Source organism: Marmota marmota, unplaced genomic scaffold, assembly GCF_001458135.2.
Source record: "Marmota marmota marmota unplaced genomic scaffold, marMar, whole genome shotgun sequence".
NCBI classification, from domain to species: domain Eukaryota; kingdom Metazoa; phylum Chordata; class Mammalia; order Rodentia; family Sciuridae; genus Marmota; species Marmota marmota.
The window spans coordinates 7,908,092-7,924,927 of record NW_025999945.1 but is presented as its reverse complement, the minus strand read 5'-3'; the positions used below and the strand labels follow the sequence as shown (position 1 = coordinate 7,924,927).

At 38.2% G+C, this 16,836-nt stretch overlaps 1 protein-coding gene across 1 annotated transcript; it reads left to right on the top strand.

Annotated features, from left to right (window-relative positions):
* The first annotated feature begins 1,313 nt into the window (after positions 1 to 1,313).
* LOC107154426 (ADP-ribose pyrophosphatase, mitochondrial-like) lies at positions 1,314 to 3,980 on the top strand. Its single transcript, XM_048801741.1, is given in 3 exon segments — positions 1,314 to 2,852; positions 2,855 to 2,946; positions 2,948 to 3,980. Coding segments are annotated over 3 exon segments (1,047 nt in total). The 5' UTR covers positions 1,314 to 2,593; the 3' UTR covers positions 3,644 to 3,980.
* The last annotated feature ends 12,856 nt before the right edge of the window (positions 3,981 to 16,836 follow it).

Below are 16,836 nucleotides of genomic sequence, written 5' to 3'. Positions count from 1 at the left end.
CATTTCCAGGAGGCACAGAGAATAGTATTTCCATGACTGAAAAAACTCAGGCATAATAAGACAAGAGGTACAGAGCTGGGACAGTATCTTTAGTGGATCACCTTTCTTCCCCTGTGGTATTTTGTACAGCACTGGTGCACAGTAAATTCTCAACAATATTGATGGTTAGTGATGAATGGTTAGTGATGAATGGTTAGTGATGAATGGTTAGTGATGAACCAGTTCCATATTTCTCTGCTTTCAGTCCTTTCCTACCATTTTATTCTCCATAGTGCCTGCTATTTCTGGATTTCAAGCCTTCTGGATACCTGTCTCATCTACCTAGTTTAGGGTTTTTTTGTTTTTTGTTTTTTGTTTTTTAAACGAGAGTGTTAGCTGCATATTCAGTATCTGCCTTCTGTAGTAGATGGTGGTGACTTCAAACAGTTGTAAATCTATCCCCAAGCATAAGCACATACTTTGATGCCTTTCTAAATTTGAGAAAGTATGTTCCTAAAGTTTTACCAGTTACTACACAAAAGAAGCATTTTCTGGTCAGATAGTTTGGGAGAATACTGGATGAAACAAAATTAAACAGTTTAGAGTTGGTTTGTTTTGTTCTTAAGGAATTCTCAGGTATTTAAAACACTAATGTAAATCCTGAATTTCTAAGGGCGATGTTATGGTTCAGATGTGAGTTGTCCCCTCCAAATGTTCATGGTAGACAATTCAGGAATGTTCAGAGGTAAAATGATCAGATTATGAGAACAGTCACCTAATCAGTGGATTGGCCCATTTGGTGGAATAATAATTTGATTGAATGGATTAACCGGGTGAAAACTGTAGGAAGGTGGAGCATGAGGAGAGGAAATAGGTCACTGAGAACCTTTTGTCCGTATTGCCTGTCTCTGCTTCCTGGCTGCCACGAGCTGAGCAGTTTTCCTCTGCCACACGCTTCCACCATGATGTTCTGCCTCACCTTGGGCCCAGAGTAATAGAGTTGGTTGACCACAGACTGAACATTTAAAAATTTTAGCCCCAAATAAATTTTTCCTTCTCTAGGTTATTCTTATCAGGTATAGTGGTCACAGCAACAAAAAGCTGACTAACACTTTTGGGGAGGATGGAGGGTCATAAAATATATAGAACTCTTGAAACATATTTGATCCTAAAATCACTTATTGACTGAAACTCTAGTATAACATGGAACAAACTTTGGGAAATGTTAAATATTCTATGAGTTTCAAATAAACACATAGTAGTTATCCCATTTGTTCTAAAATATTTTTAAACAATAATATGCCTTTCCCCAGGGTTTGTTTCCTTCTATGTAATGTGTCTCTTCCCCAGGGTTTGTTTCCTTCTATGTAATGTGTCTCTTCCTTTTATTTATTATTTCAGGACTTAGGTGCTGTTATTTCTCATCCTGAATTTCTGCAGACAGAAATCATAGATTGTTTAAGTCTGACCTCATATGTGAGCTGCTCAATTCCCATAATCATTTTGGCTGTTCTGTTCTAATCTCATAGTTTTCAAAGTGCAGAGTTAAAAAAAAAAGTTAATTAACTATTAGCAATGAAAACTAGCATTTATTGAGTGTATCTTGTGGACCATACATCATGCCAACAGCTTTACATATAACATACTATATTTCATCACAATCTTATAAAGTAGGTATTATTAATATTCCCATTGTGCACACAAGAAGACTGAAGAGAGTTTTTAGTAACGTTGTCCAAGTAGGTCTCATTTTATGAAGAGGATTGGGAATGGGTTTAAAATTTGTGCTTTACTCTTAGCTATTATCAGACATAGACATTGCCTTTCCAGGGTTGATTTTATTTTTAAATAAATGTAGTGCTACCTCCTGACCCAGAATCCTTAAAGAACAAATGTGTCTCAGTCCAGCCTTGGGTGCTAGCACAGGACCTGCCATGCTGTAGCCAATACTCACTTAAAACAGTGATTAAGCAACTTGCCCAAACCATTTAGGAAGTGAAAGTTTTGAAACTATTTCCATAATATACACAATTTTTTCATCAAGACCATGCATGCTCAGTGTACCTATTGAGTTCTTCCTCTCCTTGAAGATGGTTTTCACTGGGCTTTTGAGTGCCCCAAATAGATGATTTTGTCCACCCCACCCCTATATCCATTCTGCCCTTGCCCAAACACACAACAGTCTTAAAACCTATTAACTAAATTTACCAGCAAATGGCTAATGCCTTGGAAAGCAAGAAAGCACTTTTGTTACTTAAAAAAAAAATTTTTTTTGTTTGCTAATTTTATTCTTATTCCTATTGTTAGGGTGAGGCTCTCAACCCAGGAATTTCCCACTTGGGAACCCTTTCAGATGTGCAGATTTCTCAATTTAAACTAAAAGCGCCATGATAGCCACTGGGTGGGGGCACAGAGCTGGGGACACCCCCAACGGTTCCGCAGTTACGTCCCACGTGCTGTCCCAAGCATTGGCGGTTGGAAGCACCAGGTGGTTTTTAGGAAACCCGGTCCATCAGAGGACTTTTATGGGATAAACGTGACCACATGCCCCAGGGGCCTTTCAGATCTGCAGGGAGAGGCTGCGTCCTGGTCAGGTGGAGAGTGGCCAAAATTCATGTGGGTTGCTGGGTCGCGGATGGTTGGACGCCACCTAGCAAAGACTTTAGCGACTGTATCTCTCTCTGGGACCTTGGCCTCTGGGGCAGTCAGACCCAGCAGCTGCCCCAGCATCCTGGCCAACGGGAGCCCATTTTCCTCTTGTGAGTTTCCTCTAAACTTCGTCATGTTGGGTTGGAACTTGAGTGAGGAGAACCTGCACAAAAAGTCCAGGACATCTCCATACCCTGGCTCCAATGTGGAGCGAAGCAAGGTCCCCATGAGAAAGTCAGCTGGTTGGTTGAGTGGCCAGAGTACAGCCCTGTGGAATACACTGCTGGCGCTGTTTTGGCTCTGCCTGCATGGACAGACCCCCCCGGTGGGTGAAAGGAACTTCTCTCCCAACTTCAATGAAAAGGATGGGCATGTGGACAGAAGGAGCCAGAACGGCTTATATGAAGTTGAACATGGTAGACCCAGAAATCCTGCCGGTCGGACAGGGCTGGCTGGCAGAGGGCTTTTGGGTCGTTGGGGCCCCAATCATGCCGCCGATCCCATCTTAACCAGGTGGAAAAGGGACTCCAAGGGCAACACAGTTAATCATCCTATTTCTGGGAAAAACATGCTGCAATTTGTAGCCATCAAAAGGAAGGATTGTGGTGAATGGGCATTCCCAGGAGGGATGGTGGATCCAGGGGAGAAGATTAGCACGACGCTGAAGAGAGAATTTGGCGAGGAAGCCATGAACTCCTTACAGAAATCTCGAGTAGAAAGGCAGGAGCTGGAGAAAGGCTTGCACAGACTATTCAGCCAGGAGCATTTTGTGGTCTATAAAGGCTATGTGGATTATCCTCAGAACACAGATAATGCGTGGATGGAGACAGAGGCTGTGAACTACCATGATGAAACAGGTGAAATAATGGACAATGTTCCCCTAAAAGCTGGTGCTGATGCCAAGGAAGTGAAATGGGTAGACATTAATGATAAGCTCAAGCTTTATGCCAGCCACTCCCAATTTATTCAACTTGTGGCTGAGAAGAGAGGTGCCCACTGGAGTGAGGAGCTGTGACCTGACTGTCATGGGTGGACAAAGGTGGATAAGAAACAAATAGCACAGAATTTCCACTAAACAGGTCAGGGCGGATCACTTGTTTGGTAATCATTTACCAACTTTGCATAGTGTGAAAGGTTCATTATCAGGGAATGATATGGGAAACAAATATGGAAGAGTGGGATCATAATCTTTTGGTTTTCCAGTTAGAACAGGAGAAATAGAGTCACATGTTGTATATATGGTTTAAACAAAATTATACAATTGATGTTCTTTGAATAATTGTAGGTAAAATGAACATTAATGTTCTTTGAAGAATTGTAGGTAAAATAAAGATATTTTCTTAACCGATTAAGCCAGTTTGCATTGATCAGTTTTTTTCTTTCTCCTGATGTGTTGGAATGTGGCCTCATCTAATGAATAATCTTGGGAACATTTGTTTTCCAATTTAGTCTCATGTGATCTTGTATTCATTGCTTGTGAGTATGGAAGCTTTGTGATTATTCTCATTTTTAGAGGCTTTGATTTTATGGGAAAGTTCAGTCTCTGTTTTAGTCCATAAGGATCAAGTATTTGAACCAGGCCAAAAAAAGGTGTGGGGAGAGGGAGAAACAACAAAATGAGCTTAAAACTCAATCCTCTGTTTATCACAATTTTTTTTTTCTGTCTGAATGGAACAGACTGAGCTAAGGACATTGGTTTCCTCAAATTTCAGAAGAGGACCCTGCAAATACAGATTCCTGCCATGAACAAGGCTCTATTAGGAGGTATATGTAATCTAAGCTAATGGAAATACAGCTAACTCCTACTGCCTTTTCTCAATTCAACAACAACATCACCAAACCCCAATATCCAAATAGAGAACATGCTTATTATTGGGGTTCAAACATGGAGATGGCCCCCGACACCAAAACTGAGGGGATTCCAATAGCAACAAACAGGCCAAAAAATAACTTACTGTCTTATCACATAAAATAAATCAGTTAATTTTATTTTACAACATAACAAAATTAACTCAACACTACAATGACCCTTTACGACTGCAGAAAAAAATAAAGACTATTACAGGAGTTGGTAAGCCCCAGGAAGATCAATACTTGCAGCCAACACATTTCCCTTACTATGTGCAAACACCCTTTTAAGTCCTTTCTTTGATGGTGAAACTTGTTTACTTCTAAGGATCACCCTATGAAGGGGGTACACTTGTTTCAGGTTGGGTTCCCTGGGAAACAGAGCCCAAGAGGGAGTTTAGCATGCAGGGTGTTTATTAATCAGTGGTCTTGGGATCAAACATAGGGAAGGAAGGAGAAGAAAGCATGATTGGGCAGAGAGCCTGAACTGGAATGCAGCCCCAGTGAAGGCCTCAGCCAGGTCCATGTGGAGCTGTGCATCTAGAGAGGCCCTGCTAGCTGCCCTGCATTGGAGTAACACAAGCAGCCCCTCCTTCATGCACCTTGTTGATCACTCAGGTGACTGCCCCTGGAATAAGAAGCTGTCTTAGGATGGATGATTTCCCTAGCTAAGGCAATCCCCCCAAAGGGCTGTTAACTGAGAAGAGGAATCTGAAATCCTTTTTTATGTAACATAGCTGAAGTTGTGAAACTTAAATGAAGAAACACAACTAGGTAAGTGGTGAAAGTAAGATTAGAGCACATTGGTTTGGCTCCAGAACCACACCCTTGACCAGTATACTCCATAGTCTCTCCAATAATTGCCCTCCTATTCCCTCTGCATTGTTCCTGTGAGGAAGAAATTACTGCTATATCCCTTCCCACATGCACATTTGGTCAAAGTCCCTTTTCTAAACTTAAAGGACAGCTGCATGATTGCACTTGTTTTTCTCCTAAAAAACGTGTTCTTATGGGCTATGACCATTGTGAAAAGGTTCACTCACGGATGCCCATCATTGTTCATGCTCAGGAACAAATTTAACACATCGCTTTTACTTGTGAATTCTACAACTGCTTGTTTTCAAGACAGAGGCATTTGTCCTATTTATTAGTCTCATCTCAATAACTTTCTCAGGTGAGATAGGCCCCCTGTCTTTATTGGAATAATTGAAGCACCCAGTTGGCTTAACATTTTTTAAATGTTCCAAAACTTACTTCATTATGCTTTTAAAAATGTAAGCACAAAAAACCCCACTCTGCATTTACATATTTATTACATAACCATTGCAAAAAGAAGAAAATGAAAGTCTAAAAAATGCCTCAAATTTAAAATGTTCAGAATTCTTGTCCCCACCCACCCACCAAAAAACAAATCCTTTTCCTTTGTAATGCTTCCCTGATAAATCACACCCCAATCCATGCAAGTTGGACAAGAAAACAAGGAATAATCTGGATTCCTTGCTTTTCCTCACTGCCAGTCAACTCATCTGCAAATTGTAGTCAGCTCTATCTCAAACTATTATCCAGAACCGTTCACTGCTTTCAAACTTCACTGACTACCCTAATCAAGCCACCATCCCTCCTTTAGACTACTGCAAAAACCTCCTTACCCGCCTCCCTTCTGTTACTCTTGTCGTCCTCCTGCCAGTTATTTTTCACAAAAAATGAAATGAAATTTTAAAGAAAACCAGTTGCATCACATGTTACCCCTCTTAAGACCATCCAATTGCTTCCTTTTTGTACAGAAAATAAAATACAAATTCCTTTTGCCATCTTTCCTGTTTTGGACAATGCCTATTGCTCCTGGGCTGACCTGGTAACATTCCACACTTCATCTTTGCTTTTGCTCCAGGGTCTTTGCTTTGCTTTTCCTTGCCTAAAAGTCTCATATCTTCGCAAAGTTGACTCATGTTTCAGTCCAATAACACTCCCTCAAAGATGGTTTTCCTGACCATCTAATCTAAAGCTGCTCGCCCCATTTGTTCCTACTCCCTTATCCTGTTTTTTTTTCTACATAGTATTTAGCACCACCTGAAATTATCCTGTATGTTTTCTGTCTACTTTATATGATAAATAGAATCCATAAGAGCAAGGAGTGTGCTTTATTGTCGACTGCTGTAGCCCCCATACCAAAATAGTGTCTAGCACGTCAACAGATTTCTTTTGGAAAATAACTGCTCTTAACAATTTTCTGTATCCTGTCTTTAAAAAAAATATGAACATGAACTGGGCATAGTGGTATAATACACATGAGGCAGGAGGACTGCAAGTTAGAGGCTAACCTGAACAACTTATCAAGACCCTGTCTCAAAATAACATGGAGGGAGGCTAGGGGTGTTACTCAATGGTAGAATGCCTTGGGTTAAATTCCCAGTATCGCTCTCTCTCTCTCTCTCTCTCTCTCTCTCTCTCTCTCTCACACACACACACACACACACTTATGTGATTATATACTTAGTCTAACTTGTTTTCTGAACTTTTTTATTTTGAAGTAATTTTAGAGTTACAAAAACAGTAACTCAGGATTCCCATTTAACCCTTCACCCAGTTTCCCCAAGTGTTAATAAGCTGATTTATAGATAAGACAATTACTGAAACCAGAAAGTTAACATTGGCTCAATGCTTTTCACTATTAACTAGTTTAAAGATCTTGTTCAAAATAGGCCAATCTTTTCACCAATGTGTTTTTATGATTCTAAAACCCAAAGATTCCACATTTCATTTAATTGTGTTTTCTGGGTTTCCTCCAATCTGTGAAAGTTCCTCAACCTTTCTCTCTTTCAAATCTTGACATTTTTGAGGTTATTGGTCAGTTTTCTAGAAGAATGTCTTACAATTTGAATTACCCTGACATTTCCTTGTGGATACATTGAGATTGTATATTTTTGGCAAGAATACCACAGATGTCATGTTGCTTGGTCAAACTTTTTCACAGAAAAAAATTAAGGTAAAAATTTCAGTGTAATCACTTCTAGATAACAAATATGTAGCTACATTTTTAAAACATCACTATGGAATTCCCAACACATTGTATTATTTTTACCAGCATTATATATTTATGCATACATGTTCAATTGAATATATGTTTATCTAACTCTCCTACTCTTTCTCTGTAGGAGACTTAGTGGCCAGGAGGTTCCAAATTTCATTGCCTATTATCTTTATCCTTTTCTTTAAAGTTTCTGCTAAGATGACAGTTGAATGCTGTGTTATCCTGCCATAGCAGTTACCTATATTTCTCTCTCTCTCTCTCTCTCTCTCTCTCTCTCTCTCTCTCCACACACACACACACACACACACACACACACACACACACTGCTGCAAATAATCCCTCTGGTAACTTAAAACAACAAACATCTAATTAGTTCATGAGTTTGAAGGTTGACAATTAGGGTTGGGTTTGAATGGATAGTTTTTCTGGCCATAACTGGGCTTATTCACATGTCTGAGAATTGACTGGTTGTTGACCCTCTGGGGTAACCTCAGAGGGAATGAATGACAAGAATCTTCTCTGTGTCACATATCTCTCTCTATCAGACTAATCCAGGCAGGTTCTCCTGGCAATGGAAGAGGAGCAAAGGTCAAATGGAAACATGCATGGGCTCTTGAGTCCCAGACTCTAGTCACCAAGGCACCAAGTCCTGGGCTTAAGTTCCAGGCATCAGGTCATTTCCCTGCACCCTCCTGGACACAGCAAGTCACAGGATCAGTCCAAATTCAATGGATGGGGAGATGACTCTTTTTATGAGAGGAAATGGAAAGTCACATGGTAAAGGGCATAGGTATGGAGAGGGGTGAGGAATCCAGTCCATTCACACCCTCATGAATCCTACATCCATTATGCTTTTTTGTTTTTTTCCTAACAGCTTTGTAGAGAGACAATTCACCCATTGTACAAGTCACCTGCTTAAAGTGTGTAGTTCAATGATTTTTACTCCATTCACAGGATTGTGCAATAAACACCACGATCACTTGATCACTTTTTTTTTCTTTTTGATCCTGGAGATTGAACTCAGGGGTACTCGACCACTGAGCCATACCCCCAGCCCTATTTTTATTTTTATTTTAGAGACAGGGTCTCACTGAGTTGCTTATTGCCTCACTTTTTGCTGAGGCTGGCTTTGAACTTGCGATCCTCCCACCTCAGCCTCCTGAGCCACTGGGATTACAGGCATGTGCCACCACCATGTCCAGCCAACCACAATCACTTTTAGAATATTTTCATCAACCTCAAAAGAAGCCCTAAATCCATTAATGGTTATCCCATCTCCATTTCCCTTTCAAACCTCTACTTTGAAGCAGTCACCAATCTACTTTCTGTCTTAGGATTTCACCTCTTAGTGTAAATGAAATCATACAATATATGATTCTTTGTGTCTGACTTCTTTCACTTAGCAAGTTTTCAAGGTTCCTCCTCATCATATGTATCAGTATTTCATTCTTTTTTTTAAATTTTCAAATGTTCTTTCATTAAAGTGATATAACACATTTTATTAATCCAATCATTAGTTGGTGGACATTAGGGTTGTTTTCACCTTCTGGCTATTTTGAATAATGCTGCTATAAATATTCACGTACAAGTTTTTGTGTGGACATGGGTTTTAATTTCCCTTGAGTACATGCTTAGAAGTAGAATTGCTGGCTCATATGGTAACTCTATGTTTAACATTGAGGAATTGCCAAATCGTTTTCCTAAAATTACTGCACTACTTTAGATTCTCACCAGTACCATATGAGGATTCCAATTTCTCTACACCTTTTTAATACTTGTTTTTAATCTCTTTTGAATTATAATTATGCTAGTGGATGTGAAGTGGCAGCTCATTGTAATTTTTGTTTACATTCCCTGATGGCTAATGATGTTAAGTATCTAATCATGCTTATTGGCCATTTTTATATATTCTTTGGAACATATGCCATTTTTAATTTGTTGTCTTTTAATTATTGGGTTGTAAGAGTTTCTTAATATTTTCCAAAGATAAGTCTTTTACTAAATAAATGATTTGCAAATATTTTCTTGTGACCTGTGTTCTCAATTTCTTAATGAAGTGTCTAAAGAGGCATAATGGTTTTTAATTAAAAAAAATTTTGGTGTTGATGGACCTTTATTTTATTCATTTATTTATATGTGGTGCTGGAAATCCAGTCCCTCATACATACTAGGCAAGTGCTGTACTCCTGAGCCACAACCCCAGCCCTGGTTTTTAATTTTGATGGAATCAAATTTAAAAAATTTTTTGGACACTTGAGTTTTTACAATCATACCTAATAAGGCTTTGTCTACTCTAGAGTATTAAACAATTTACTCCTTTATTTCTTCCAAGTTTCTTCTCTTACATTTTAGGTCTTTGATCCATTTCAAGTTGATTTTGGTATGTGTAGTGGTTTAATTCATTCTTGGTCATGTGGCTATCTGGTGATCAGCACCACTGAAAAGATTGTTCTTTTTCCCATCAAAATGTCTTGGGCGCCTTTATCAAAAGTCAGTTTGCCTCTAAATGGAAGGACTTATTTCTAGACCCTTAATTCTATCCCATTGATCTATATGTCTACCCTATGCCTGCACCACACTGTATCAATTTCAGTAGTAAATTCTGAAATTGGGAAGCATCTGCTGTGATTTTTATAATATCTTATTCATTTTGACATTCCCAGTGCCTAGAACAGTATCTGATCCATAGTAGGTGCTCAAGAAATATCTGCCATAAAGAATTAAGTGAGCATTAGGTTTTGCTTGTTCAACACTGAAGTTAAATTATTAACATTTCCCAGGCTTTCAGCATAAGTGCAAAGGGTTTTTGGGGTGGTATCAGTGCAACTTTCTGCACTTTCCACATCTGGCAGTGGCTGGGCAATTGTTCACTTTGACCAGTCATTCCCAGTTACTCCTTGTATGACACTAAACATGCTCTTTTTTTGTTTATCAGGATTTTTTATTGATCAAGATGATAAAATGATGAAAATGTGGTTTGTTCCATCATTTACTTAGAGTTTGGTACTCACTGTTCCTGCAGGCCTCTCTTTTCCTTTCTCTCTAGTAATTAGAACAATAGACACATTTACTCTTGCCAGGTCCTGTGCATGTGTCATCCTGAAAGCTTTCTTATCAAGACTAAATGAAATGCTTTCAGATTGCCTTTTGTTAAGCTAAGATAGATCTATCCAAGCCTTTTCAAACAAGTAGCTTTGTGAGTCCAGAGGCTGTGTGCTCTTTTCCAGCACCTGCTATAGCTGCATATGTATCTAATAACAACCTGAATGAAACAGAAAAGCTAAGAAAACATTTCCTCTTTTATCATTGAATAATTTAGAGTGAATTAAGGAGTCAAATAAAGTCAAAGCCATTTGACTCAGCTCTGATGAGCTTCATAATGCTGAAATTTATATATGGTAGTAGACCTTCGTGGTTAAAAAAAATTGTGTGTGGGGGGTCTTTTATGAGTTCTTAAAAGTTTTGATAGTACATTCTTTAAAGATAGAATATTGCCAGGCATGGTGGTGCATGCCTGTAATCCCAGTGGCTCAGGAGGCTGAGGCAGGAGGATTTCAAGTTCAAAGCCAGCCTCAGCAACTTAGTGAGGCCCTAAGCAACTCAGTGAGAACTTGTCTCTAAATAAAGTATTAAAAGGGCTAGGGATGTGGCTCAGTAGTGCCCCTGAGTTCAATCCCTGGTATAAAAAAAAAAGATTGTAGAGGTTTTCCTCATGGTTATATATCATACGTATGTTAAAATAATATTTCAGTGTTGTAAGTTTTGCTTTTGTCACTAACTAGCTGTGGGAACTTAAGCAAGTTGCTTCACCCATTCAGAATTTTCTTGTAATTTATAATTCTATATAGGTTTTAAACCTACAGCTATTTGTTTCATATACATTTACAAAACGTGACTTTTTCAAAACAGGAATAAGGATTGATATATGTGATAAATATGAATCTCATTATGCTACTGTTTCTTTTAAGAAGATCTTTTGAGAAAATTGATACATTGGTTATTACTGTGCTTAGCAATATTATAATAAATGTATGGTTAAAACAATACCTATGGATTGTCTCATAGTTTTGTGGCTCAGGAGTCCAGGCACAGCTTAGTTTCTTCAAGGTATCAAAAAGTTACAATTAAAATATTGTCTGGGGCTGCTACCTTACCTGAGGTTCAGTGGGGCAGGATCTGCTTCCAGGCTCCCGTGGTCATTGGCAACTTTTAGTTCCTTGCAGACTGTTGCACAGAGATCCTTGGTTTTGTACCGACTGTTAACCAGAGGCTGCCTTCAATTGCTTGCTGCTTAGGCCTCTTCATTTGTGGGCTTACAACATGGCAGCTTATTCTTTCAGAGAAAACGAGAGAGAGAGTGTCTCCTAGCAAAATGGGATACAGTGTTGTGTAACGCAACCATGGACATGTTTTCCTGTACCTTCTGGTGCATTTGCTATATACAGAGAAGCAAGTCACGGGTCCATTCCCTATTTGAGGGGAGGAAATCCTACAAGACACAAGCACCAGGAAGTTGGAATCATAGGGGTTACCCTAGAGTCTCTCTGCCATAATTAGAAAACTACAAAATGAATTTGAGCAGTGGAATGGGGTGAAATTCTAGGAGGCATGCCAACCCCCAAACACACACACACACATAAATTCATATAATAGAGTAAGTATCTTGCTTTTCCATTGTTTTCTGTTTCAAGAAATGCTTCTATCCATAGCTCTGTCCTCAAACCTAGGAGATACCTTGACTCTTTGTTCTCTCCACCCATCTCACCCCCAATGCAGGCCACCAATAGGATACAAAGAGGTCCCTTCTGTCTGTTTCCACTGCTTCCCCACCATCCCAGTCACTACTGACTATTCCCCTGATGTTGTTGGACTGCAGCTCCTGGATACAGCTCTTGTCTTCCTTTATGGCCCACTCTCCCCTCAGCAGTGGGAGTGCTTTTCTTAAAACATGAATCAAATTATGTTGTTCCCCTGCTTCAAGTCTTCCATTGATTCCCAATTGAATATAATTACAGTCATGATTCATTTATCTGATCTATAAGATCCTATAATAAACTGACACCTGCCCATTTTTCTAACCTCACCTATTAATTTAAAAAAAAAATGAAACTACATTTTTGACTTGTTATACAGATTTTTATAGAGTATTAACAATTTTAACAAAGAATACAGTGGAGCCAATTATCACTTGAAAATGTAAATTTTAATAAAGTCAAGCATTTGAGGCAAAATTTTTTTAATGTAAGAAAAGTTACATAGCAATTGTGACTTTGTGCATGATCTGTTTTACCTTCAATCAGATAATTTGATCCAAAAAAGAGATACGTTATATTAGATTAAGTTTTGAAATTATATAAAATCCCAAGTTAAAGTATTAATACATTTAAAGCAAAAATAAGAGATCGGATTTATCTATAGAGTGGTGAGGGGTTTTTTATTTTTATTTTTATTTGTGTGTGTGTGTGTGTGTGTGTGGTGCTGGGGATTGAACACAGGGCCTTGTGCATGCGAGGCAGGCACTCTACCAACTGAACTATATCCCCAGCCCCTAGAGTAGTGAGTTTTACTACTTTTTTGCAGGGGAACGAGAAAAAAATTATGTGCAACTTATTAGTTGAGCTTAATTATATTTGAAGATATAAGTCACATCTCAAATTAGAAGTACACATTTACACAACTTTTTTTTTATTTCTTATGAGCTAAAACCAAAACCAGTCACTTTCAATGACGTAGGTCCAATTTCTTAATATATTGCAGACTACCAATACCACCTGAGCATGTGAACAACCTGGACCCACTGGAATTGAATCTGAACTCCACAGTTTGGTAGCTGAATGACTTTGTTCAATATGATCAAACTGATCGAGTCTCACTTTTCTCACAAATAAACAGTGGTAACAATAAACAATTTTCAGAGTTGTTTTAAAGATTAAATGAGACAACTTGCTTAATGGTTTATTGTATATGCTAAGTAGATGTTATTTTACTCCTTTTCAGTCACCCCTTAGTTAATCAATCCAAAAGCACCCTAAATGCATCTGATTTCTATTGATTTTCATTATATTAGACATAGGATAGCTTAGGTAGAATCAAATAATTAGGAAAAATATCATAGAGGTATTTATTTTAAGACAGGAACCATACATGAGAAAAAGATTTTAGGAGGAAGTGGTAAATCACATAGAAATGCTATAAAGACCAAAGTGCTTTTCCTACTCAAACCACTCATTTTGGTGGCAGAAGCAATCAATAGGAGGCAAAAACAGAGTGTTCTTTCTTACTCTATTATAATCATTCATACAATACTTCACACAGAGCACTTTTGTGACCAGTTGTGTGGGGACTTCCCCCCATGCACCAAACAATTCTGCAGCAGATAATTCAATAACATCAGATCCCACAGGTGGAGGACTCATTCCCACAAGACTTCCCGACCCCCATCGGATGCCAATCACAAATCCCAGGTTGCAACCCAGGAGTTTGACTGACCAGCCATAAGTTGGGGTTCCCATGACCCTCTCCTTGGGTTTCAGTTAGTTTGCTAGGGTGGCTCACAGAACTCAGCAAAACACTTTATGTTTACCCATTTATTATGAAGACTACTACAAAGGCTACAGATGAACAGCCATATGGAAAAAGATGATTAGGGCAAGATATGTAGGATGGGGTACAGAGTTTTCATGTACTCTCCAGGTGAACCATCGTCCAAGAGTCTCCATTTGCTCGGCTATCCAGAAACTCATCCGAACTCTGTCCTTTGTCCTTTGTGCTTTCGTAGAAACTTCAGTACATATGTGTGATTGATTAAGTTGTTGGCTATTGGGGATCAACTTAAACTTCAGTGTCTTTTTCCTCCTTAGAGTTTGGAGGGTAGGACTGACTATTCCAACCCTCTAATCCTGCCTTGGTTTTTCTGGTGATCAGCTCCCTTCCTGAAGCTATCTAGGAGTCCTCAACCATCAGTTGTCTTATTAGCATACAAAAAATGTTCTTATCACTCCCAGAAATGCCAAATGTTTTAGGAGGTGTATTTCAGGAAATAGGAACGAAGACTAAATATATTTATATATTTCACAGTATCAAAAATGCAGAAGGAATTTGTGCTTATTTGTGAATAGGTAAATCATGGAAAGCAACAGGACACTTTTTGGAAAGTGATGTTGTCTGGATCTGTTTCTGCTACTATAACAAAATGCTACGTATTGGGCAATTTACACACAATACAAATTTATTTGTCACTACTCTGGAGACAAGGAAGTCCAAGATCAAGGTGCCAGCAGAGTCAATATCTGGAGAAGTCTCACTCTTGGCCTCCAAGATGGCACCTGGCTGCTGTCTTCACATGGCAGAAGGGATGAACACTGTTTTCACCTGGTGAAAGAGAGAGACAAAGGCCATACAGTTTGCTGAAGCCTTTTTCTTAAGAGCGTTAGTCCTATTCATGAGAGTAGGATTAATCCTTCATGGTCTAGTCATGTCCCAGAGACTACCCCACAAAACCATCACTTGGGGTCTAAGTTCCAACACATGAATTTTGGAGGGACCCACATATTCACACCACAGCAGATATTTATTTATTGAATAGTCTCTTGCAGTAGACAAATAGTCTTTGCCTTTTCAACATTTTGAATGTAATGAATATTATTTTGAAATAGAAATCTGTGTTGCTGAGGGACTTTTAGAAAAATTAATTTTCAAGTATCGAATGTAGTGCAAATTAATTTCTTGTATTTATCATCAGAAGTAGTTGTTTCATCAGATGAGCATTCTTTCATTATTATTCTTAGAGCAACAGGGCTTTTTGATTTCTTTTCAGGTTGCTTTTGGGAGAAAAGATATTGCAGTTATATGCATTAATAAAGAAAATTCTTTAATGGCTTCTCACTTTGGGATGCTGTTGGATTGTGTTGGGAAGAATGTAGGCAGAATCTTGTGTTTATAAATTTTACATAATCTTGGTGGTTTTTATGTTACCGTAGATCCCAAAATATCATTGTATAAATTTTGTTATGGAGAAGCACTGTTTCATATTCCACTCCTTAACTTCTGCCTAACATGGTTAATTACTTACCAAAACAACCTCAGTAAAAATATTCTTTTTATTTTTTTTTTTTCATTTTAAACCCTGAAAGCAACAACAAAATCCTTGGTTAAGCAAGGGTAGACACTCAGATTCTCTCTTCCATTTGGATTTTATTAACAGGTAAGGCAACCAACTGTCATACTTTGCTCAGCAGTGCTATCCTGTATTTGGCGCTGAAGGATTTAGTGCTGAAAGCCTTTGGGAGCTCCCCAGTCCCAGGCAAACCAAGACAGTTGGTCACTCTATCATTTTTCTTAGGAAAAAATATTGAATACCTACTCTTCCCAAGCATTAGAATAACAGTGGTGAGTAAAACAGGCATTGCTCCTACCTTCATGGAACTTAGAAATATGTAGCTAGTCCATCCACATTCCACAGAAATATAACCAAGATGAGCAAAGAAATCAGGAGTAGACTGGACTTTGACTGTGGTGATTATTATTTTTAAATGTGTTGTTTTCTAATTGGTTACTGCTGGTATTAAGGAAGAGGCTATTGATTTGCATGTGTTGGTTTTGTATAGTACCCATATATTTAAATCTTTTAACCTTATAGCAATTTTTAGATGCTTTTGGATTTTTCCACATTACACAATCATATTCTCTATGAATGACAAATTGTTTTATTTCTTTCAAATCCTTTTACATATTGTTTTTCTTGCCTTACTTATTTCACTGACTAGGAATTCTAGAATGTTACTGAGTAGAAGCAGTGATAGTGGATACTCTAATTTTATTCCTCATTTTAAAGGGCAACATTCTAAATTTTATCATCAACTATAATATTTGATGTGAGTTTTGGGGGAAGATAACATTTTAAGATCAAAATTTTCTTCTGTTTTCTGTTGCTGTTTGTTAAAAGTTTATATTAGAAATTGTTTTTTTAATTTTTATTTATTTATTTATTTATCTTTGGTATTAGGGATGGGTTCCAGGGGGGCTTAACGTACATCCTCAGGCCCTTTTTTAAATGTCTTATTTTGAGACAAGTTCTCACCAAGTTGCTGAGGCTAGCCTTGAACTTGTGATCATTGTATTTTATGTATGGTTTTTGTGTTTTTGTTATTGTTATAAATTTTTCTTTCTCATGATGTCATTTTCTAATAAATTCTGTATATCAGTTAGCTGTTGATGTATTAAAAAGAAAACTTCAAAATATAGTTGCTTGAAATACATTCATTATTTCATGCAATTCTGTGTCAGCTGTGAGTGTTTCTTTTGATTTGAGCTTAGTCAGGAGTCTACTT